A 24,036-nucleotide genomic window follows, 5' to 3' on the forward strand; every position below is an offset into this window, starting at 1 on the left:
ACAACCCCCTCTTAATAACGGTCTCTATTATTATGTCATCATAATTTTGTTTTACTAAAGAATTATTCGTAGTATAGTATAATATAACGTGCTATGCACAAAATGTTGCTTGAAAAGCTCCACTAGTCAAAGTAAAGTTCTTTCTGATTCTTCGTTTTCCTACAAAGCATCGGTATTACGATTCAGAGGGGGATTCCAACGTGCGTTCTTCTCGTAGCGCAGAGCTGAAATGAATTTTATATCATGAAATATTTAAATATATATGTATCTATTTATCATATAAATATTGTTTAGTTATAAATTTAATAATTAAAATAATTTCATACGTTTTAATTTTTTTTATTTAAATAACAAGTAAAATCATCTAGTCTTTACTATAAAGGATAAATGTGATAAAATAGTATATGATTTATTTATATCCACTTTTAATATATGGAAAAAAAACATTTTATCTCAAAAAAGTTAATAATTCATAGGATGACTATTAAAATCAGCAATTCCAAATAATAAAACCGTTCCAAATATTATATCTTCAAAGCTTTTGGGGTATCTCATAATTCAATAAAAATACTAGTCTCGGGACCGTCCTCAATTGACGACAAGATTTACTGCATTGATTTCACACAAGTTACCCGAAAGGAAATTGGCTTAGAAAGTCAATATAGAGATGGAGATATCTTTATATTTTATTTTATATATAAATTTTGTTATATAAAATATACAAATAGTATATACAAAAAAACTGAAGCAAATAATTGACCCTGTCTTAGTTTCGAGGATTGAGAATTATGCGACGCGACGTCTGCCTTCACAAGCTATTTTATTATACAATATTTGTTATAACGACGGAATTTGCCGTTCTTTTGTCCTTTGTTAACATTTCTCAGCGAATATTTAGTTAAGGATGTATTTAAAAATAAATTGAATAAAAAAATGTTGACGACATTAAGTTCCATTGCAGTCAAGATAAAGTTACTCGAAGTAGTTTTAAAAGTGGAGAAGGATATGCTTCGAACATGGTTACTCTCTGTTTACCCGTTTAATATGTGAAAGATGCTGTTGAAGCTATAAAAAGCTTTTCGACAATTTTTAAATTGTTGAGGGCATTCGCGGCGCAGGGGCACAAAGTATGGCTGTAGAATCGGCTGGTATTGGGTTCGATTTCCTTTATGTTTTCATTTCTTCGCTCTGGTGTCGAGGGAAAGCCTCTCTGCTTACCATTCTGTGTAAGGACTAAAAATAAGAAATAAACTTGTTTATTATAATTATTATTATTTAATTTTTTTACTAAATTCTTATATCTATGTAAACTTTTTTATTTATAATTTTATTTTCACTTCTCTAAATACATTCAATACAACTAACTGAGAATATTATAAGTACTGACAAAACGGCACGTCTGTTAGATAGTAACAAATGGGATGAAATTGCTTCAATAAAGTGACTTCTTCGCTCCCAAAATGGCCATTAGACCCGCCGCAGGACAGGTCTCACATAAAATAAATATTATGTAGATGTATAGAGCTTACTTAATCTGTTTATGTACGGTAATTAATTTATTTTTAATAGTGTTCTTCTAATGGTTAAATGTTTTTTTTTGTGTTGTTAATGTTTATTGCTATATTAGGGTGTTGTGGTGCAGAGGGACGTCGTGGAAGCGTCATGGTTGTCAGTTCAGATCGCTTCTTGCGAATTTCTCCGAGAAATTACTAACATAATGAATATAATTAATTCGAATTATTTTTATTTTCCCGCTTCAGTAGTCAAAGGGCGGTGAAGAATTCGGCTACCTTATATATCCGTAAGTGGATATTACAGATACTGACGGAGCAATCTCAACTATTTGTAAAATTTAAGTTAAAAATGGTTTTTTTATTGGTGGAATACCAATAAAATATAAATATTCCAAAAATTTAAAAATATATATTCATTATATAGTAATTTCTTTAAATGACTTCAATAATTATTTGCAGTGAATACATACATTTTTTTCATTCAGCACTGAAAAAAAATATTGAAAAAAAAAACAAATAAAAAATGAACATAAAAATCACAAACAATTATTTTCAATCCGCGCCCACTTTAGTAATTATCTAGTGACGTTTATAAATAATGAACGTCAGCTCCCCGATACTTATCGACTAATGAATCCCGACTGATCGACCGCTCTACTATCTTTTATTGTACTCATGAATTACATTTCGTCTCCAGTCAATTTGTAGTGAGGGGCTTAAGTCTTAGTGTATCGATATCGATTTTTTTATTTCATCGATATCATAATAAATTTATCGATGGATTAATTTTATCTATCTGTAGATATAAAACTTTTTTTTTCAGAGTTACTTGGGACTGCTTCCTAACTTGATATGCATGTAGTTTAGTTAGAATGTATGAGGTGCTAAGATATGATTTCTCGAAATTCTTATGATAACTATCTTAAGGTACACGCTAATTGAGTTGCGTGTGACGTCTAGTGTTATTATTTTTTTTAGCTTTAATGTGTATCCGGTACACATCAGTGTAGGCAGAGGTTACCTGGGAATCTAATGTTAAGTCACTCTATTCCCATTAAGACACTTCCGTTCTTCCCTTTCCACAAAATTCTGTAATGTTTGACCTGATTTGCAATTGTCATCTAATATTACATTTTGTTTCCACAACCAACTCTCAATTCTCTATTAACTAAACCGCAACCAAATGACGTTACAATTACAGTAATAATAACTAAAATATACTGCACATAATATATGTATATTGTATACCAATCCACAACGAGCATATTATATCATGTTCTACGAAAGCATTATCTGTAACCTAATATTGTGAGACATCCATACTACATATATGTGTAAATTGAGTTACGGTTAATTTAGACGTTTATTGTAATAGTAGCTCGTCAGACCACCGCGCGGTGGTTAGTTTTGGTTGGAGTTCGCTTGGAATACCTTTATATGATGTGGGTATTGGTGGTAGTGCGTGTAATGATTTTGATTTTAATTAATGTTATAATGAAAATATATGTCGTTAGTGTAGATAAGTATAGTTATGTGTAAGATGATTTTAATGAACTTTGTATATGAAATAAGATTTTGTTTTTTTTAGTTTCACGCTCTATCCTTAGCTGGGGTAGTTAGAGAGAAAAGAGCGCGAATAGAGCTACGATCTCTGCATACCTCTTTCGGTTTCCAACCTAATGCTTTTTATGTAACTTTTCTCTAGGACCATCGGTACTGTGTTTTCAAAGGCATTATATTTGATTTTGAAAAAAATATGTTATATATATTTAGTTATATTCAATTCTGATTCAATAATAACTTCTATTCAACACTGAATATTAGATAGCGTAACCTAAAGCCGCACCTAACCTATCTAGACATAAAAAAATAACAATTAAAATTAAACTGATAACAAACTTCACAGTCAAACTTAAAAAAGCCAGAAGAAAACAACTCTCACGAACATCACTATCGAACTTTGTTGAGAAGTCGATACTTTCAGACAATGATAAGAGAAATAAATGATATTTCACAATGACGGTGCGCGGCCTCGGCTGCCTCTATCCAATCCAATATTGATTTCGAGTGGCCTCTGAATGGGCCACTTGTTATGGGGAAGTACTTTTAAAGTACTAATGGAAAATAAACTTTTTATATTTTATAGCGTTTTCAATTTGTTATCATCAGTTATACTCGTAGTTACTGTACGGTTATCGTTCCCATTGATAGCTCATTTTTATTATTCTTTGCAGCTATGAATCAGGTTTTTGTTATATATTGCAAGCTTTTAAGTGAGTAATATTCTATAATAAGTATGTACTTGGGTTAGTGAATTGACTACGACAAAATAACATATTAAATTATTTTTATTTAAAGTTTATAAATATATTCTAAGATTTAATTTAATAAACGAGCCCGAGTCGTGAAGTGGCACAGCGTCCGCCGCGATGGTCTTGGATTCGATTTCTATTCGTCGGAATAAATTAATTCGATTTTCCTCGCTCGGGTAGCAAAAGCGCGCCGGAATTGGCAGAGAGGAATGTCGTTATAACAGATTTCCTCTCTTTACCCTATTATGAGAAGAAAGACGTGAAGCTGCTTCTCTTTGCTACTCTTTGTTTTTATTTTAAATTTTCCGCACTTCCTGTAATTACACGGGTGGGTAGAGAAACTATATAATTATCACGACAATAGCCATACAATTTAGCTATTTATACTCCAGCTGACAACCATCGCCGTCTGTGTAAAATTAACAAATAAAATTAATTAAAAACTTACACACCAATATTAATTGTTGGCAAAATATCAATTTAGAAATGGGAGTGAATTAATTATTGTTGAGGCGGCGTTCTACGTCCGGAAGGTACGAAAGAGCTACCAAGATTTATACCTCGCATCCGATGTGGCTTCAGGGTCGAGTACAAAATGCATATTGCAGCGGAATTTTAAACAGACCGCTTCAATGGCTAGGGAGAAAGTTCTTTTTTTATCTCTTTGTGATGGAGTAATAATGAAAAATGTATCGCTCATATGGTGTAACAATGACGTAATTGCACTTTTTTTTTGGAAAATTCAAATATTGAAAAGTCGATGTTTTAATAATAAAAAGATGTTTTAAAGAAATGCAAATATATTATTCTCGCACCAAATGAGTGGCATGTGAAGTTACAAAATATATAAAGAATATAGTTAATAAGCATCTCTCTATTCTATGTCGACAGTGTGATCAATTTGATTTTTATCAATGCTACGTAAAGGAGGGTAATGTGTTTATCTGTCTGTATATATTTGTATTTATATATCCCTAGGTATATTTTTTTACGTGTTGAATCTCAATCATTCGTTTTTTTACAAAATTTTACGTTTTTTTTAGTATTTTATGCATTTCGGTTTTTGGTCTTAGATTTATTCATTTTCTGTATTTTCTTAGATAAGTTTTGTTAGTAGAAAAAAAATCTACTTTTTTATATGTTAACAGTTGAGTTTCGTACAGGCAGGTGGGTACTATACGAACACGTCTGACTTTAAATTCATTTCCTTTCCTTTCACTAGATATAAGACGCTTACCGCCCGTAACTTAACCCCGTGTTCCAGGCAAAGACTAGAGTTATTAATTAAAACATTATGAGCAGACGCACGTTTCTCCTTTGATAACATAAAATTACGATAGCAAAGCTTACTGAATACGCGTGGCAAATCACGTTGGGAATATTTACAATAGTTTATTACTTATTTTACTAAATGGAAGACCACTCCTGACGCAGGGACACAAGTGTGTGACTGTTCACGAGATAGATTATGAGTTCGATTTCCATTCAAGGAAATGCAATTTTGAGGTTTTCGCATTCAAATTTCGATATATATTAATTTTATTCATTTTCTCAAACCTATTTACAAATCTATCTTTGTGCGAAAAATGTTAATTTAAAATATTTACTTCAATAAAAGTCTGGCAACGTACCTGTAGCTCCTCTGGTGTTACACGGGGTCGAGAGCGGTGGTGATCACTTACCATCAGGTGACCCGTAAGCTCGTTAATCTTGTCCTTGTACTTTTCCATAAAAAAAAAATTACAACATATTAGCAGTATTTTTCATTATCTTCAGACATTTTTTAGACATTTATTTCTTATCTCAGTACTGAAATGTAATTCAGTCAGACAAACCTATCATAATATTATAATAAAGTTATTTCTTAAACTTTTCCCTTAAAAAAAGCTTTTAGCATTCAACCCACAGTGTCCCAAAGTACCGACAAAGACACTTTAAAATGACAATACAAAATGGTCGGTATTTTTCAGGCAAGCATAGAAACAAGGAACGTAATGTAAAAACGGTCTTAGCCATTAGTGGAGAAAAGGCGAGCATCTCGACAAATTGGGAGAGATACCGTTGGCAAATTACATATAATCTTTTTTCCAAAGCTAATAGGCAGAAATAAGAGATGTCTTCATTTGCATAATGGGATGTAGCTTTAGCCCTCTCTATTCGTTTTTTCAATCACATTTGTAGTTCGAGAGGAAGTTGTGAAAATGAGGGCGCTTATAAATAGATTTCATAGATTCTCTTGCTATAGGGTAGGTGGATTACCTAGTATTTATCGTAACTAATTGAAACAGCATTTTCAGTTTTTTTATTACATTTATTTTTACCGGTAGTTCGCTATTTTGACTTACCAGACCAGGATAATTACAACAATTTAAAGCAAAATCCTTGTCTTGAGAAGGCTCGAACCATCGCTTGTACAGTTACAATAAACTTTACAAAATATGAAAGAAATATAAAAATAATAAAATAAGAATGATCTTTGAAAATTAAAAAATAAAAACATATATCAAAGAAACAATTTCCATCTGTCGTCCCCTAGACTACTTTGTATATCTGAAATGACATTGTATTTTGATTTCAATCCTTATTCATTGTCATTTGCCTTTGAGTCTGATATAATCGTAAGATTTTGTGTCTTTTCAGTGACGCTTTATTAATGTTACTTTTCTTCTTTTATTAAGCTAATATATTTTATCCATTATACACTTTGATTCTGATATTTGCTAATATTTTATGCGAAATGCCACACTTTGCTGAAATAAGTTGAATTTGAATTTAATTTATAACGAAATGTTGATTTTTCTTTCAAATTCTTTCTTTGCAGTTTTCTAGTCTGCTAAATAGTTTCGTTTGCAGCTTCACGCTTCATCTGGCATTGCAGGGCAGACAAAGAGAGCGTATGACTATGTTTTTCTCTTTCGAAGTCAAGGCAGGGAGAATTGAGTAGAGAAACTCAGTATTACACTTTGTTTTATTTTTTGATCTCACTCTATATTCCGTACACAGGAGGCTGGGCAGGGGAAGTCTGGGAACCTAGTGTTAAGGTACTCCACTCCCAATTAAGACACTTCCGTTCTCCACTTACCGCCGAGTTCTTAAGACATTGCTCGCACCTTGCCTCATTAACGAAACGAAGAAATAAAAATGTTAAATATATATCTAAATTAAATATATATATCTAAATTTATTTTCAAAAAAAAATAAGCAAATTTTACAGTATAACTGCTGCATAGATCAGATTTATATTTTGTGTTCGTCTTCTTTTCATATGACGAATACCTATACATATTCAAACAAACGAATGTAAAAAATACGTTTACCCAGTGTCGTATATACGAACTATCGTTAGTCCGGCTAACAATGCAATACTCGCCCGATGTCGACAAACCCGCTAGCCTACAACTGGAGATCAAAAAAATAGAGCCAATCCTCAGAGGTTTCAGCTTTTCCAACTCTTTTCCTATTTTCAATGTAGTTTTCCAATGGATTTTTATAACAAATATATATGCTTTTATTCTATTTACTTTTGTGGTACATATAACTTACTAAAATATTTTATTTCATAAGAAATATTTTTGTTTGTAAACAAAACAAATAAGTACTAAAAATAGGTTAAATAAAACCAATAAAAAAACAAGAAGGTAACAAAAAAACACAAGTTTACACATGTCAGAGGGAACTCCTTACTTACTTAAGACACTCCGTTCCTCGCTTTCTGTCCAATTTTAGGAGCAATTTTGTATGCCAGAACGGGAAAATATACAATCTTAATTATATAATAATTTTTGCGCAAATCTCGTGTTTGCAGACAAATAATGTCTTCCACAAAACTTTTTATTTTAAAAATTAATAGGAAATAAAGAACAGAAGCAAGCAAAGCAGTATAGACAGAGAGATTCTGAGCACCCATTGCTAAGACACCACCATTAAGACACATATATCCCCACTCGTTGCACTGCGTTTTGCTTCGTTGCCAGAGCGAGGAAATGAAAATGTGAAATGTTTTATTCCCCCGAGTTGAAATCGAACCCACGACGGCCCCATGCTTCAAGATATAAGTAAATAAATCGTTTAACAATACGTTATCTATATATATAAAATCGAAAGGTCACTCACTCATCACGAAATCTCAGAAACTACATGTGCTAGGAATCTCAAATTTTGCATAGGAGTTACTTATAGGACGTAGGTGCTCGCTAAGACGGGAATTTGCAATATTCGACTTCTAAGGGGTTGTTTTTGGGGTTGAAAGTTTGTATGAAACTTCGTTACTACAAATGCTAGGAGTCTAAAATTTTGCATAGACGTCACTAGGACGTAGTCATGGAGACAGAAATTAATAATAACATAGTTCACGCGGGTGTAACCGCGAGCTCGCCGCTAGTTTTATATATAAAGACATTTCATTAACAAATCAGTATAGACAAATCCCTGAGCAGTCTAATTTCAAACATCAATTAGGAATATTTCGTCTGAAAGGAATTCGTGAACTTAAATGGCTTCTACAGTCTCAATGAAAATTAATACAAATTCAATATCCAAAGAAATTCAATTTAACTGTAATACTTTACGAGTTTAATGAAGACGCTTAAAGAAGCTTTACGTATTTAATATTAAAATGTTTCGTTACTAGATGTTATTTTAAGAGAAAAAAAATATATATATTGGGCAGGTTACTTATATTAAAATCCTATAAAATTTTAGTATGTACTGTAATAATATCTAATACAAATATACGTAACCGCATAAACATCGAAATCAAATTTAATTTTTAACTTGGCTTTCACATTTTATATCTCATCTTCTTTCTTGCAGTTTTTTTTTCAAGTTAGTTTTTAAAAATGTTAATTTTGATCCAAGGACAAAAAATAAAATAAAAATTACTGTGCTCACGCTGTACCCGACATGTAGCAGGCAAGGCAGAGGGAACCTAGTGTTAAGACATTCTTATATTTTATATTCCTATTATGGGCTGTAAGATTATAGTCTTTATTCCCGAATAGGAATCAAACTTACAATTGTCGCGTTAACTATTACATGCTGTGCCACTATGCTATGCGGGGGTCTCATGAATATTTATTCCAAATATTATTAAATTCGCTTTTGCAACTGATCACAAACAACGTATAAAGTCTAAACTGAGTACGCTTGCCAAGTTCACTGTAATGTGAGGCTCGAAGTTTCTAGAACAGGTGCAAACTTGCACAGAAGGTGTTGAGATTCTCTCACTTAATGAAAATGTTTGTATATCGCGCTATATAATATTGAAATTAACTAGCTATCAGAACCAGTTTACGTTAAATTTATTAATTATCTGCTTATATTGCTTTAATAAAAATGTTAATATCTAATTAGGAACAGGAGGCTAGTTGTGGAGGCAAGATGAGAATGTAAACGCGCCAGGCTGTGAATTCGATTCCCACTCGAGAAAATGAAATATTTAAAATTTTTATTTCTTCGAAAACGCGGCGTTGAGTTCCGCTACTCAAAACGCAATGCCTCCAGAATCCAGTGGAAAGTGGGAAGCGGAGAGTTTTAACCCTATGCTTTATCTTACTTTATCGCGAAAATGAAATAACTTATTCCCCGAGTGGGGATCAAATCCACAGTCGCAGTTATAATTAGACAACGTCGCAAGTTGGTCTTATAAAATACTGATAATTTTAAAGCAAATTCTCGAGCTTATCTCTTAGATATATATCTGGTTATTAAACTTTTAATCTGCTGTCAGAATAGACTTAGTACAGAAAGATAAATAGGATTCCGAGAAAGTATTTTGTGATAAAAGTTTAAAGTATTATTTAGTTCAATTTAAAAGGGATTAGCTATCGTCGAAAAGTTGAACGCAAAGACAGCTATCCAAAGTCTCGAAATCTTATAGAGATAATGAGAATTTCGAAACGATTATGGTCTAATAAATATTTTTAATTTCTCTTGTTTCCATGAAGGTTATTGGAAAATATGAGTACCTATATGTTTCACTCAAATGGAAACATTACACTCAGTTAAATGTGTTTAACCGAATAACCGCAAATAATATAAACTATATATAGGTAATAATGTCAGAGAGAATTTCACGTCAATATTGCCATCTTTAGTTCAGGTTCCGGTGTTCAAAGAAAAACCAAAAGTAATTTGAAAATTTCACCCATTAAGCAGATTGTCTTTATAGTTCTTTAACTTTTATTTTCACTTCAGAAAATTTTAGTTTTGTTCGAGTTTTTTATTTTTCCCGTATTCCTGCTAGCAGGGACACTTTTAAATTAGTTTTAGTAGCACTCAACTAAATGAAATCCCTTTTCGACTACACTCAAGCGTGTCAAGTCGTGGACTTGGTGTAACTTTCTTGGTGTGATTTGAAACTTATTCTATGTTCACAATAAGCATCTGACTTCATATTTTTACTGTATTAGCCTCTGCCTATATATATTTTCTGAAGTGAAAATAATTTTCTCTAGATATTATTGCTAAGATACAGCAATTTTCGCTCCATTGATCGGCTGGCAAAAGTCATAATTTTAATAGTTGGTGCGACAATGACGTATTTAGTTTGTTTAAAATATTATAGAAGACGAATTAAAGTTATTAATGTTTGTAATTCCGAATGACTATGGAACACACAAATAAACACAAAAATAAAATAAGATATTACATGTAGGTCGCCGCGGTGCAGTGGCACAGCGTGTGGCAGTTAACGCGGCAAGTTGTGAGTTCGATTATAAGTCGGTAAAATAAAGTTTAATTATTTTTTCATATCCTCGTCGTCCTCTGGTCAGAAGGCAGAGCATGGCCAGTTACATCACATAGAGTGGCGGAATAGCTAAGGAATGAAGCTAAGCTAAAACATAATTTTACTGCGTAACGTAAACAATAACAGTAAGCTACATCAAAATAAGAAAACTATTTCATAAGAATTAATTATTTATTCATCTGGACACTTAAGAACAATAGTCAATTGTCATTTCAAAAGTTAGACTTAGGCTAAGTTGTTATCAGAGTTATTCAAGGACATGGTAGAGTCCATTGCATCCATAGATTTTGCTGCCGGCTTCCACTTTTCAGTTGGCGTGAAAAGTTCTTTGCCCCTCTGTAATAAGAAACAAAAATAAATAAAAAAAGGAAAAGGAAAGGAAATTTAGGGACCACTATATTAATTTGAATACATTAAAAAATATTATATGATATTTTTACTTAAATCTTTTTTAAGATCATGAAAAGTCCAGTATATAATTTTTTTTTATGGGCTTTACATTTAATTTGATAATATAAATTTATTAGATATGTTCCATATTTCTATAATTATTTGTATTATTGATACAACGAATGATAAATAAAAAAATATACCTAATACGTCTTGAAAATAATTTCATATTTTTTTCAGTTATTGAAAATTCAATATTTTTTTCACTATTAAATTTAATTATTAACATATAAGTTAATAATAATTTGTTAATATAAAGTTAATGGGACCAAAACAATTCAATGTCTACTTCTAACCTGTTGTTAATTTATAGTGCGTGAGTCGAGCTTATTGGTAGATACGCATCTATCACCTTGAGGTCTGGTCACGAAACATTACTTTCCAAATAAATATAACGGAATATTTAGATTGTTTTATATATTTTATTTATTTATTTTATTATTGTTTGAATGTAAATAATTTTAAAATATTAATAGAAGGCTTCACGCGGTGTCCCATTATAGCAAGGTAGACGAAGAAAACCTTGTGTTATTCCGTCTCCCATCTTTCCGCCCAACTTTAGAGATTGTGTATTAATAATAAATAATTAATAGTAGCGAAACTTAAAGCCGCTCTTTTTCTTGTTACCACACGGAGACAATGATAATAATTCATTACCCAGAGTAAAATAGGTGTCATTGATTTAATCATGTCATGAAGAATGAAGAATATATCAATTTAAAACTTACATATCCTTTTTTCCAAGCCCACGCTACACCAACCGGAAAGAGAATGATTGTAGAAGATCCAATGATCCAACCAATTACATCGGCGAACACTGGGAAAATATAATCTGCAAATGACGGCGGGCTCCACTCCACCAATACGAATATTAGAATGAACTAGAAAAAAAATATTACCATTATTACCAAAAGTTACATAAAAATAAAAAAAAAATCGTAACATTAAGATATTCCTTTCGACACTTTCCGTCCAAATTACATATTTATTAATTAACGAAACGATATACCGCACTTCGTCTTAATTTTCATACTTCTATGAAAATAATTAATTTCCCCTAATGTGGATCGAACCTACAATCGCCAATCGTCCGTCGCTGTTGTTGTTCTAATAAGCTTTACTAATAAAAAAATAGCTAATGTGTACGAATAAATCTAACAAATTACATTATATGTATGTTATTAGAGAAGAAAGTTCTAAAATATGGAGCAAAACTTTTTAAGAGTTCCTTAAAACTCCAGAAAATTTCCGTAACACAAATAAAAGCATGTTTGCTTGTTAACTTTCGGGGCATCGTTGCCAAAATACCAGTTATCCGTGGGAGTGTGAGGTTCTAAAGTTTTCCTGCAAACGATAAATCTGTAGAAATTCAAATGTAAAAATTATTTATTGATCTTCCTGAAAGGAAAATGATATCAAAAGGTTTTGAAAAGATTTTGGGTATTTAAATTACGATACTTAAATAAGGCTGCTATGGTGTTGGCATAAGTATCTGATGTAGGTTGGATTACAGTTTTGAGTTTTGTATATTCCAAAAATATCACATTATACTAGTTATAGGTTCTTATATTTTTTCTACGTAATACAAATGATGTGTAAATATCCCTTTAATAGTAATTTTTGTTTTAGGTCACTGAAATATATTTTTTAACATTACGCTGTATCCCGCATCCCGCAAGACAGGACAGACAGGTTAGACAGAGAAAATCTATTGTTAAGATATTCTATTTTCTACGAACTTAGCACCGCTCTTAGTTTTGTTACCAGAGTGAGGAAATTAGAATAATTCAATTCCCATTTCCCCTTGTGGAAATCGGACCCAAAAGTCGCGTTTTATAGTCAGACACTGCTATATATAATAATGCACAAATATTTCTAATATAATATTTTTATTATTAATAAATTGCATTTATATCTAAGAAAAAATAATAATTCGTCTTCTAATTTATATTGAGAAAAAAAAAGAGAAACATATACTATGAAGTATATATTAACACAATAGTAAACAATATTGTAATGGAGCCAACGTTACAGCGGATGAGGTAATCTGGGAGATCATATCTTAAGCATTAGATTGATTAATGGTGTTTGGCTATTCGTATGCTTCCTCGTAATTGAAACGGAGATACATTGTCAAATATAATTTGTCTAGATTATTTACATTATTATCTAAAGTTAGTGTGGTTTTGTTCTTGACTTTATGTAACAAATTATAGAAGCCTGTAGCCAGGCCAGACGTGGCTGTGGGGCACAAACGTGCAATTCTGAGCCCGACAGATTATTGGTTCGATTTCCACTCGAGGAAAGAGAAGAGAAATATTTTCATTTCCCAGCTTTGGTAACGAAGCAAAGCGCGGGCTTGAGTTCCGTCAATTAACACACAATGTTTCCAGAATCCGGCGAAAATTCCCTAATTTTGTGTTACAACAATATGTTTTTTTTAATGAGAATGGAGTATTTTATAAAAATTAGGAAAAAGTAAAATATTTTCATTCCCGTTAGGGTGAAGCAAAAAAAAAACTAAAACTAAAAGACAAAAAACTAAATAATCTATACTAATATAATAAAGCGAAAGAGTTTGTTTGTTTGTTTGTTTGAACGCTAAGATCTCTGGATCTAGTTATGTTGCCTCATGGCGTGAGAACGGTCTTGGTAAACGCCTAATCAGCGTTCGGCGTATGTAACGCGAATCCCCTCATGTCATGGGAAACAAACGTAGTGTTTTAATATTAATTATTCTATATTTTATTCTTTAGTCGATTAGAGCATGCACTTCTGCTCGGTCGATTCACTAGTTAAGTTAATTTTAAGTTAGTTATAAGAACATAAATATATATATATATATATATATATATTATTGAGCTGTATCATGTATATATGTATATATATATATATATATATATATATGTGTTATATATTTTTTAGGGTTTTTAGCATCCTTTTGTTTATTTGTCCTTATATTTGATTAATTTTATTTGAATTTTAAAGTTGCTGATTAATTTATTTTATTTTATTAATTTATTTAATTTTTAATTGATTGTACCATCAATTTAATTTTAAGTTTAAAAATTATTTATTATTAAGTGTCTTTCACCTTAAATTATTAATATTATTAATTGTTTTTTTTTCCGTACTTGTATAACAAAATAGAATAAGTGAATAATTTGTTAATGCATATATGAAACTGATTTTTATCTTAATAATGTATAACTTGTGTGTAGCATGTGTAATTTATTATTTTTTGTGTTGTGTTTATTTTTAAGTTATTGTTTGTTGTTATCGTTAAATTTATTTTTGCATGTGGAGCCCACCTGTAAATAATTGAGCAATTAGAAATAATTTACTTTGTTTTTTCTTTAATGGCATATAATAATTGTATCAATTGTTGGTGGGCCTTATAAATAAATAAATAAAATAAATAAATAGATAAACATATAACCTTGTTCTTATTTTAATTAAAATAAATTTAAATTTAACTTTCTTAGTTATTTTTAAAAGCCCACTCGCGCTCCCGTAAACATGTCTATCTACTGGATCGATTTACTTTGTTTTTGTTTTGTATGAAAGCTGCATTCTTCAGAAGTGCTATAGGCTATATAACATTACATTACACATATAAACTAATATATTTTAAAGTACTTTCTAATTTGACATGCAATTTATTCTGCCATGTTAATAACAACCGTCTTATGAAAATAAATATAATATAATAGTCACTTTTAGCATTTCATCTAGATTGAAATTATATTTGTATAGAAATTATATTCTCATATTTCAAGCAGGCGTAGCCGCGTCCGGGTCCGCTAGTAAAAATATATATGTAAATATACTAAATAATAATAACTATTTGTGTATAAGTAGGATAATATTGAATTGTATGAAGATATATACATACATATGCATATCTAGACCCAATTTTTATCGACTACAGTAAGAGAGTTCTCTGTAAACTACGTCCTTACAAATACTATTTGCTAATTAACCTAAATAAAATTAAATACATTTCAGCCCATATTCATAAAGTTAAATAATAACTGCTTTTTGTGTAATTTTGTTTGGGATCCTCGCAGTGACCTGATCGTAATTAAGGGTCGGTACTGCTTTAGCAGACGTGTTTTCTATCATATTGTCATTATGTTTCATGTAATTTTGTATTTAAAATGTTATATTTTTAGTTAACCCATATATTGCAGAGTATGGTAAACTTCCAAAGAACCATATTTGTCCATTTCTTTTTTTTTATTGTAATTTTAGTGACAGAACTCAACGCTTCGTTTTGCCCTACAGGCCGTGATGGCCTCAAAAATACTATATCAAACCATAAGTATAATTTAGAAATAATAATCTTGACGCTCGTTGTAATATATTTTTATGCAAATTACAAAACTATGATTTTAATATTTAATCTAAATAAGTCTATAATATTATGTCTAACAGTTCTGAAAAACTTCTATTACCGAATTAATGATAAACCCGAACTAAAGTATAAATACTTTAAATACATTTTTTTCGTTTTCAACTTTACTAAATTCAGAAAAAATCTATGATTTTATTTACAAAATGTGGAAGATTTATAAAAGATTTTTTTATTGTATTTTCATAAATGCAGAATATAGTAAGTATAATATGGAAAGTATATTTTTTCTTACCAAACTAGCCGCAGGAACTGTGACCGTCCAGACAGCTTTCCAATAGAACCTCAACACTCCGTTCAGCTTTATGTCCATAGATGCCAAATCGTCCATTGCCCGATTGATGCCGTAACTCCAAGACACTGCTGTAGTCTGAAAAAATAATAATTTCTCATATTCTCCCACCTCATCACGGCATAATTCTCTGCCTACCCCGCTGTGTGCGGCATACAGCGTGAAGCTGATTTAATATAAAAGTTTCCCATTCTTCCGGTCTAACGTTAAAGAAGCTCTAGCTTTCAATAGCGAGCTCACATTAAGCTTTGCACTATCTCTAAACTAGCAAGACGCGGCTCCATGACACGCCGTAACATTATTAGACTACTTCCAAAACTTGCTCTTTGAGGCAGTTCGTGTATTGTTTGAGACATGTATAGTGTACGCGGCTGCGGGGTATTTATTTGAGGTAAATACATTTTGGGAATATATTCCACTAATATTGTGTTTATAAAACTAATATTAAATTTATTAAAATAAGTGAAACTTTTACCTAAACTAACTAAACTTTTATCTATATCTATATTTTCATTTCTTCGCTCTGGTATCCAGTTAAAGCGCCCCGTAGAGTTCTTCTCAACACGCAATGCCTACAGAATTCGGCAGAAAATGGAGAACGGAGTGTTACACTAGGTTTTTTCTGCCTACCCTGCTGTGAGCGGGATACAGCGTGAAGCTGATGAAACAACGGCGGAATTCCCCTTCACAAGTTTAAGATATGAGGTAAGCTGATTTTTTAAACGTCTAGAATATATTCAATGCCTCCAAAACGAACACAGATAAGAATAAAATAAATTAAAAATCGTCGTTACGTCTAGAAAGATTTTGGGGCTTACGGAAAGCACTCCTTAAGATTGTCTTGAAATTATTTAAAGGGGACCGTGTTATAATTCAATTTGTACGCTTTTCGTTTCGCTGTACGACTTAAGAGATTGCAATTTGTTTTTGCGAGCGTGCCTGAAGTCTGGCTGAAGTTAATGTGAATGTTTTAAATATGGATATTCATATATTTGTGTTTGTTTGTGTATTTGATATTTTTTGTGTAGTTTTTAGTGTCATCGGATAATGTACATTTAGTTTTCATATTATGTGTTTATTTTGAATAAAAATGATATTTTATATTTTTTCTTACTTTTCCCCCAAAACACATCATGTGTTGGCTGATTTAAAAATCGACTAATTTCCATATTTTTCTAATAAAATAACTAAGCTAAATTGAATTTAATAGTGTTATTCATAGTAAATACTTAAAACAAATAAAAAATGTATAATAAAAAACATTATGAGAATAACATTATAATATGTTCATGTTAGAGTTAGTGTTTTTCGTGACAGAGGCGATTAATTTATAAGTATTTATGGAATAATTAAAATTAAATACAATTAAAAAATTAAATTAAAATAATAATAAACATTCATAAAACGAAATACAATCTGAATTGTGTCACGACGGTGTCATTGAAAATATAAAACAGTGTAAATTCAAACTAAGAGAATGCAGTTTAAACAAGACTTCAAGGAAAACAACAAGAAAATATAAATTTGGCAAGCATTCCAAGAAAACGTCTCTCATTCCAAATCATATTATGTTTCTGTTCAATTTAATATATTTAGGCGTTGGAATCGTAGTACTTTAAATTGTAAGGCTTACCTAGATATTAAAGTCATATAGATATATTATATTTTACTTTTACTTATTTATACTTTAATAGTGAACGTATGTAACGTAACGTGAAATAGTTGAAATTGACATTCAACACAAATTTGACCTCCCTTAGAATTCAATTCAACACAAGGATTCAACTTACCTCTGCTATACCGATGATCAGTACAGCCCAAGAGGCGGTGTTCCAATCCAGCAATGTAAATAGATACACGCCGCCGCTGAAGCACATCGGTATTCCGAGGAGAAAACATGAGAAACAAGTGAATGCAGTCACCTGGAACAAATTTGTAGTTTCATTTATTATAATAAATATAAAAATATTATAAAAAAATATATAATTTTCAGTCATTTACTCATATAGTGACTAATAGATTACGAAAAACAAAAAGCATACAATTTTTTATTAGTAAATTGTCTGTCTGTCCCATTTAAATAATTTCCAAACAACCTTAAAAGGAGTTCGTCCGTAAATGTGTTTAATTTAGTTTATTCTTATCTGTGCCATTTTTGTAGGCATGGGATATATGGTATTCGTATACAGCCATTTATATAGCCGGCTTACAACAGATCCATTGGAAATATTTGCATTTTAAACTTTTTGGATGGAATTCATCACGCCGTTGTTTCGTCAAACAAAGCTTGGAGTTTTAATTTGAAACAATGTTTTTTTATTAGCAAAATATCAATCATACACGTAGGTAATACGCAAATAACTATTATATGCAATAGTAATGAGTTCGACTCTTTTTAGTAGGAACGTTTATATTTTTAAGCGTTAACGACTCGCTCGCGGCTTCGCCCGCTTAAACTTATTGTTTTATTATGTGTTATTTTTATGTATAAGCTATATTACTGTAAAATATTATCAAATAAATACGTTTAGTGGGTGCACATTTATAATAATAGTAAGATTTTTGATTTGGCCATTATACAGTGTTTCTAAAGTACAAAATACCTACGGTCAGAAGTAACTATTATTAAACCTACATAACGAAAGAGAAATATATAGATAGATATTTTTGATATATTTTAGACAAATAAATGAATAGTAAAAAAAATAAATAAATAAAACAAACTAAAATTGAACAACATTTCAATTTATTCAACAATATTTGTTGAAAAAATTGGAAAAATCGCATAATACAATATCTAGGATTAACGTGAACGTTTTGTTATATTACCTAATCTGGCTATCTAGCGTTAGGTGGTAAATGAAAGCTGCGGACACGTGGAACTGGTCACCTGCAGGGATTATAGGCTTACTCTTATCTGGCAAAGCTAGGGAACATTGCATTTGTGTTCGTTACAAAAACTAATTTAGGTTTGTACAATAACAACGGTATATACCAAGCAGTATAATGATAGTTTTTGTATTTGATATTTTATCCTTTTTTATAGTAGGTTGGCAGAAAAAGCTTACTGTCCAGACTCTCCGTTCCGTAGAGACATTGCGTTTTGACTGGTAGAACTTATCTATCTGAACATGGCAAGAAAATAAAAAAATAAATAAGTTTCGAATGTGAAAACGCGACGGTCGTGATTTCTATCCCCATTAAAACGAATTTTGTAGGTGTTTTATGAAAATGATTATATTTAAATTATGTTCATTTATCCACAATGGTAGAAAAAGCGTGGCGTGGTAAATTATTACATATATTTTTAATATAAAAATACTTTTTATAACGAATTATTAGAAAACGTCCCAATAATATTTTACTATAACTTTTATTTGATTCGTCAGGTTTTTATCTGAAACCGGCGAGGATTTATGAGCAAAAAGGGATTCCCGGCTTGATAAGGTCAGATGTTAGTGTCAAAGAAGATCTTCTCGTGCCAACTGTTAGAAAATCTTTTTTAAGATATTTTTACTGACTATGCAGGATTCTTTGAAAACACTTTAGTTTATTCTAATTTGATAGTAGATATTCATTTTGAAATTAAGAATATATAAAGAAATAGTTTAAAAAAATATGAATGAAAAATAAGGTATAGAAAACCAAAAATCTACAACGGCTGTATACAGTTCAAAATAGCAGCCTTAATATCATAATATTACAGTTATTTTTCAATTTGTTGTTTTATTATATTAAAAAGTACTCAATTATAAATTATTTAATATAAATTTTAAAAAATCTAATGTTTGATTCATTAGACACTGTTAATTTAGCAATTATTTATAATGTTAACATAGCGATAACTACCATAAAGTAAAAAAAGAAACATTTTAAACCTGATTTTTTGAACTTACCATCCAATATCTCTTCCTCAATTGCGGCCACTGATCCACAATCGCTGTATTGATAGCCTCTATACCCGCGAATTGGCTGCCCAAGCCCAATATGAAAAGCATGAAGAAGAACAGTATAGACCAGAGTTGAGGTATCGGCATTTGGAGTAATGCTTCCGGGTACGCTACAAAAGCTAAACCTGGACCTTGTTCTGCCACATCTGTAAAGATATTTATAAAATTTATTTATTTGGATATGTAAAAGCCTAGAGGCTAATTATATATTTAATCTATACTTTATCTATCTATCTATACTAATATAATAAAGCAGAAGAGTTTGTTTGTTTGTTTGTTTGTTTGTTTGAACGCTAAGATCTCTGGATTTACTGGTCCGATTTACTATGTTTTTGTTTTGTATGAAAGCTGCATTCTTCAGAAGTGCTATAGGCTATATAACATAACATTACACATATGTACTAATAAATTAAAATACTTTCTAACTTGACATGCAATTTATTCTGCCATGTTAATAACAACCGTCGTTGCTAAGCACCGGTTTGCAAAGTTTCTTTGTTTTAAGAAAACGTCAGCCAAAATGAACTTATATTTTGATATTCATTCTTATAAGAATAAATATATTATATAATATTTAATAAATATTCTTATAGTTCAAGCAGGCGTAGCCGCGTCCGGGTCCACTAGTACTAATATAATAAAGCGGAAGAGTTTGTTTGTTTGTTTGTTTGTTTGTTTGAACGCTAAGATCTCTGGATCTACTGGATCGATTTACTTTGTTTTTGTTTTGTATGAAAACTGCATTCTTCAGAAGTGCTATAGGCTATATAACATTACATTATACATATGTAGTAATAAATTAAAATACTTTCTAATTTGACATGCAATTTATTCTGCCATGTTAATAACAACCGTCGTCGCTACGCGACCGCGTTCGTTACCGCGTCATTTTGATATTCATCCTTATGAAATAAATATAATAGTCACTTTTAGCATTTCATCTAGATTGAAATTATATTTCTATAGAAATTGTATTCTTATATTTCAAGCAGGCGTAGCCGCGTCCGGGTTCGCTAGTGATCTATATACGTTTATGTTAATTGAACAATACATAAATATCTAATATGAAAATCTTTCTATTTGTTGATTTAATAAGAACTATAAACGTAATAAAATATTTGTTCTTCACATTTTTTATACGTTTTAAATCAAAACTATTAAACCACAGTAATCGCGTATATTTAATTTAAATATTTTTCATTTCATTTAAAAATACATTTGAGAAATATTCATTCTGTATATTTCCAAAACCGAAACAAAGCTTTAACCAAATAATGACTCTGATAACCGCCAGACGGAAATATTGTAATGAACTCACGTGGAGTGCTAAAACAACAAAAGATAGGCCATTCATTAATGTAATGATAAAGTCTGTGCTCCTTGATATTATACAAGTACTACAATCTACTACAATGTTGTAAAAAATAAACAGATAATAGATTATTAAAATGAACATTTTTTAATAATAAGGCAATTATAATATAAAAGGATAAAGCAGAATTTTTAATTGTTTGATATGTAGGTATATATTATTTTTATCCTCATGCTGTATCCTGAACATAGCAGGGTAGGCAGAGGGAATCTGGAAACCTAGTACATTCCATTCCCTTTAAGACACTTCCGTTCCCCACTTTTTGTCGAGTTAAGTTGTGGAACTCAACGCCGCGCTCGCAAATAAAAATATTACTTTTTTTATATTATCGAGTGAGAATCGAAACCTCAACTCGTAGCGTTTACATACCGGTATGTTACTACTCTAATTATATGCAAGCAATTTTTTTTTATTCAATTTAAAGTAGTTAGGTTTAAAATTGCGTCTCCTGGACTATTCTATAGAAGTGCTAATTTATATTACATGTAATAGAACACATGTACATAAGCTATATGAGGCGACTAAATGAAATATCGAAGAATTAAAAAAAACTTTTGAAATGAAACCATTTTGCAAAAATTAAACTATATTTTGAACAAAATACGTTAGGCGATTGTCATGAAATGGACTATAGCGTTCAAAATTGAATTAACTCGAGCAAACGTGCCAAATTAGATTACTACAACGGGATACATTTACATCTGTTGCATACGTATTCGTAGGTATACCGTTGATTACTTCACTTCTCTTATCCTAAAATGGACTGCAATTATTATATCACATAAGAAGATTAAAATATTAAATTAAATCAGCTTCACGCTGTTTCCCGCACACAGCTGGGTAAGCAGAGGGAACCTAATGTTTTGAATTCGATGCAATCGAGTTACAGGTGATTAAACCTATTCCTGGTATTAATATTATGTGCATCACCAATCTGGTAAACGAAACTTCCAAAAGACAAAATCTTTATAAAATAATTCCTGTAATATCCTCCTAAAGCCCAAAAATATTTTAAAACAATATCTCCCTCTCAGATCAGACAACATACAAACATAGTTGTTTTATAAAACAAGTACCTTTGCGGCTCGTTGTTTGTATTCGTGGCTTGCACCAATCCGTATGGATTAATCAACTTGGGCAGGTCAATACATCACGCTGGTTGAGCGTTTTCATTAATTTCGATGTTTTTTATATGTATACGAATATTCTATTTATTATATGCAGGTGTATCTTATTAGCGATTCTCTTTATCGATCTCGTTATGTTTATTGGACTGTTAATCTCACAGGGAAGCTTGAGGTGATTCAATTCTTCATTTTCCTAACTCAAAGCCACAGACAGCCATATTAATTCCAAAAAAAATCAGCTTCACGCTGTATCTCGCACACAGCAGGGTAGGCAGAGGGAACCTAGTGTCAAGACACTCCGTCCCCACTTTTTGCTGAATTCTGGAGGCATTGCATTACAGTCACACCCTTGTGCCGGTACACCACGACGCCATCAATTTTATTTAATTAATTTAAAGTTAATCCATCATGTGTTGTTATTGGCTTACTTATTTAAAGAATAATTTCATTTTGATTTCAAATATTGGTCCAAATAGATATTATATATAGTGACAGAGTTTAAAAATTTGTTGATTTAACGTACATAATAGATTCAACAATGCTATCATTGTTCGTGATGGCGGGCGGCGGTACGACCGATGTACTGTTTAATTAAATTTAACAACTCAGTATAAAGAAAATGTACATATATTTAATTTTAATCTTTCTGTAACGAATAGTAGTTTATAACGTGGATTATTATTTATGGTTTTATATTTTATTCATTAATATTTAATAAATTGGTTCAAATTAATAATTATTTATATAATATAATATATTTAATTAATATTTTTTTTATTTTTACACAGAATTGTACAGAATATACGACTTAAATCAGAAATGAAACGTATATTTCAGTATATTGTATACTATTGGACAAAAACATTGCTACATCCAACTTTCTATTAGTGTCCAAACGACTACGACGAATTTTGTTTTTTCTATTTACATTTATAAAATGTACAAAGTAAATCTTAATTTGATATTATGATTTAGAAATGAATATTTTTACATATGAATGGAAATCGAATCCACAACTTGACGCGTTTGAAGTCATACCGCGTGTGCCACTACGCCACGACTGGCCTCTATATCTTTTGTGAACAATGATATAATTGTTAACAAAACAATGCAAAAAGCCAACGGTCACGCGGTGTTCCCAGGCGGTCACCCATCCAAGTACTGACCGCGCCCGACGTTGCTTAACTTCGGTGATCGGACGAGAACCGGTGTGTTCAACGTAGTATGGACGTTGGCGAATAATTGTCTATATATTACAAATATAATCTTCGAATTACAAGCTTCACGCTACATCACGCACATGGCAGAGTAGACAGAAGGAACCTGGGGACCTAAAGTCAAAACACTGCGTCTCTCTCTAAGACAATTCCGTGCCCCATTAAGACACTTCTGTTCCCCACAATCCGGCGAATTCTTGAGATATTGCGAGTTGAGTGGCGAAACTCAACGCCGCGTTTGCGTCGTTATCGGAGTGCGGAACATAAAAATATTAAATATTTCACACCCGTCGGACTCGAACCCATAATAGTCGTGTCTAAAGTCACACGCTAGTGCTCCTGAGCCACCACGGCCTTAATTTACAAGTTTTGGATAGAAATATATTAAAATAAATTCCAAAAATTAGATAATTATTAATTATGTTTCAATTATAAATAATAGCATTAAAAAAAGTAAATTGACAAAAAAAAACAAAAGAAAAAATACCTCTCCGGCGGGGAATCGAACCCCGGTCTCCCGCGTGACAGGCGGGGATACTGACCACTATACTACCGAAGACCATGATGCGTTATTCGAAATACCTTGTTATTTAACGTGATATAAATATTTTATGATTTCAATGTATGTATTTATATATTC

At 31.1% G+C, this 24,036-nt stretch overlaps 1 protein-coding gene and 2 non-coding genes across 3 annotated transcripts in view; all 3 read right to left on the reverse strand.

The window, feature by feature from the left end:
- Positions 1-10,754: 10,754 nt before the first annotated feature.
- LOC146538043 (sodium- and chloride-dependent glycine transporter 1-like) overlaps positions 10,755-24,036 on the reverse strand; it is a 28,803-nt gene continuing 15,521 nt past the window's right edge. Inside the window, exons 8-12 of the mRNA XM_085186622.1 lie at positions 19,627-19,826; positions 17,521-17,652; positions 15,674-15,808; positions 11,753-11,905; positions 10,755-10,910 (exon numbers count right to left, since the gene is read on the reverse strand). Of these exons, the coding sequence (XP_085042748.1) occupies positions 10,800-10,910; positions 11,753-11,905; positions 15,674-15,808; positions 17,521-17,652; positions 19,627-19,826 (731 nt within the window). The 3' untranslated portion in view covers positions 10,755-10,799. The remainder of the gene's footprint in view (positions 10,911-11,752; positions 11,906-15,673; positions 15,809-17,520; positions 17,653-19,626; positions 19,827-24,036) is intronic.
- On the reverse strand, positions 23,296-23,415 carry LOC146538044 (5S ribosomal RNA). The gene has a single exon (XR_014878095.1). It is a non-coding gene; the product is annotated as a 5S ribosomal RNA (ribosomal RNA).
- Positions 23,884-23,955, reverse strand: TRNAD-GUC (transfer RNA aspartic acid (anticodon GUC)). The gene has a single exon. It is a non-coding gene; the product is annotated as a tRNA-Asp (tRNA).

Source organism: Heliconius melpomene, chromosome 6, assembly GCF_056956725.1.
Source record: "Heliconius melpomene rosina isolate 202511_hmr_F chromosome 6, ASM5695672v1, whole genome shotgun sequence".
Taxonomy (NCBI): Eukaryota; Metazoa; Arthropoda; class Insecta; order Lepidoptera; family Nymphalidae; genus Heliconius; species Heliconius melpomene.